The sequence below is a fragment of the Musca autumnalis genome, unplaced genomic scaffold (genome assembly GCF_047663935.1).
Source record: "Musca autumnalis isolate F117 unplaced genomic scaffold, ASM4766393v1 scaffold_2, whole genome shotgun sequence".
Taxonomy (NCBI): domain Eukaryota; kingdom Metazoa; phylum Arthropoda; class Insecta; order Diptera; family Muscidae; genus Musca; species Musca autumnalis.
In genome coordinates, this window is record NW_027411755.1 from 19,223,115 (window position 1) to 19,225,602 (window position 2,488).

The following is a 2,488-nucleotide window of genomic DNA, read 5'->3' on the forward strand; positions in this document are numbered from 1 at the left end:
AAAAAAACTAAAAGAAATAACACAACAATACCCAATAAAACCCATTGTTGAATATTGTTAAAACCAACACACATTTCGCCCCCACTCACACTCACACAACTGATTTTAGTTAATACACACACATTTCTTAAGCAAACAAACGAATAATAAAATTAATAGAAAAAAATAAAAAAAAAAATATTTTTTATAAAGTAAACCAACAAATATAAACCCATTTTCGGATATAGAATACAGCAAAAACATGATCCGTAATTAGAGAAAAAAAATTGCATACATACATATTGTATATTATGTTTATAAATCAAAAGATACTAAAATAGGATATGTTATTTAGGCTAAAATAAAAATTAATAATTTATTAATGTAGAATAATATTAAACAAATCCATGCTGAGGTCTCATATTAATTATTTTAACTTTCAAAACAAAAATTTCTTAGGACAAAATTTAAAATTAAATTACTGTTGGTAGCGAAATAAATTGTATTACTTATGTTATTTTATAATTTATATTTTATATTTTAGATTTTAAATATTATATTTTTTTAATTTTATAGTTTATATGTATTTTATATTTAATATTTTCTATTTTATATTTTACCATTTTATATATAATACTTTGTATTTTATATTTTATGTTTCATATCTTTTTATTTTATATTTTATAAATTATATTTTTTTTATTTTATTTTATATTTTATACTTTTATATTTTATATATTATATTTTAGATTTTATAATTTACATTTTAAAGGGATTTTATATTTTATATTTTACATTTTTATAGCTTGTATTTTATATTTTATTTTTTTATTTATATTTTTTATTTTGTATTTTATGTTTTATATTTTATTTTTTAAATTTTATATTTTTTTATTTCATAGTTTATATGTATTTTATATTATATTATTATATTATTTTATATTTTATATTATTTTATTATATTATATATTTTATTATATTATATATTATATTATATATATATATTTTAAAATATAAAATATATATATATATTTTTATATTATATATATATATATTTTATTATATTATATTATATTTAATATTTTATGTCTTATATCTTTTTATTTTATATTTTAGATTTTATACTTTATATTTTCTCTTTTATTCTTTTATATATTACATTTTATATTATATATTTTTACATTTTATATATTATATATTATATTTTATCTTTTATAATTTATGATTTATATTATAAATTTTGTATTTTATATTTATTTTATATTTACTATTTTATATTTTATTGTATTGTTCGTTAGTTTAACTGTTGATAACTGATTTTATTTTTATATTTTCAATATTGAATGTACACATAAAATGCAAAGGTGACTTGCTACAAATAAATATTGAATACAGTGTTTAAGTAAGTATCTAATGCAGTATACAACATCTTCCCCTTCATGTATGCTATACATCAATAAATAATGAATTGAAAATTATAAATGAAATAAGTATTAATAATGTATTAAAATATTTAAATAATATTATTAGGTTCTCTTCCGAATCCATCTGGAGTTTCGCCGTAAAGTTGTACCATCGTCAGTTTGAATAATATATGATCTTGGAGATGAAAGGGCTTCATTGATAACAGCTTCTACCCAACCGTTCTTCTCATGATACCACACCTTTTCTCCCTCAGTAAAATTGGATTTATATATTGCATGTCTGTTATAGTATCTTTGGGAAGTAGCTTGCTTCTTTTCCAATTTTTGTGACACGTTGGGTATAATTTTAGGATGTAAAAGCTCAGTTTTCGCCAGTACTAACGATCGCGTTTTTCTGCTCATGAGCAACTCAGTTGGCGAAGCATTCACATCTTTCAAAGGAGTATTTATATACTCTAACAGTGCTAACCATAAATCCTCATTACAGCTAGATGTTTTCTTTAGTAGGTTTTTTGCTATTCCTACTGCTCGTTCCGCAAAGCCATTTTCTTGTGGGTAATGTGGACTGGTTGTGGTAATATTTGAACAGAATTCACGAAATTCGTATGAGTTAAAAGGCATGTTATCTGAAATAATTTTTAAAGGTATTCCATGAAGTGAAAACCACGTTTTCAGATGCTTTATACATTCTGCAGCTCGTTTTGATTTTATTGGAATAATGTCTACAAATCTTGAATAATAATCCGAAACCACCAAATAAGCCGGCGATCCATACTCACAGATGTCCATACGAATCGTGCTAAAATGTAAGAGAGGAACTTTATGACATATCATTGGTTCTTTTACTTCCGAGCCATGATTTGTTTGACATGGCTTACACAGTTTTATCATATTTTCAATATCTTTATTCAGTTGTGGCCAATATATAATTGTTCTCGCCCTTTGTTTTGTTTGTTTCAATGCATAAATGAGATAAACTGAGCAAGTATAATTTTCCGTTCTTCTTGAGGTATTATTAATCTGTCGTTGAAAAATAGTATTCCGCCATTCAGAAAAATTTCATCTTTAATTTTGCTATAACATCT

The 2,488-nt window shown here is 22.1% G+C and overlaps 1 protein-coding gene across 1 annotated transcript; it reads right to left on the reverse strand.

Moving 5' to 3' along the window:
* Positions 1 to 1,505: 1,505 nt before the first annotated feature.
* Positions 1,506 to 2,024, reverse strand: LOC141392078 (uncharacterized). The gene has a single exon (XM_073965035.1). The coding sequence runs from the start codon at positions 2,022 to 2,024 to the stop codon at positions 1,506 to 1,508; it is 519 nt and encodes a 172-aa protein (XP_073821136.1).
* Positions 2,025 to 2,488: the final 464 nt, after the last annotated feature.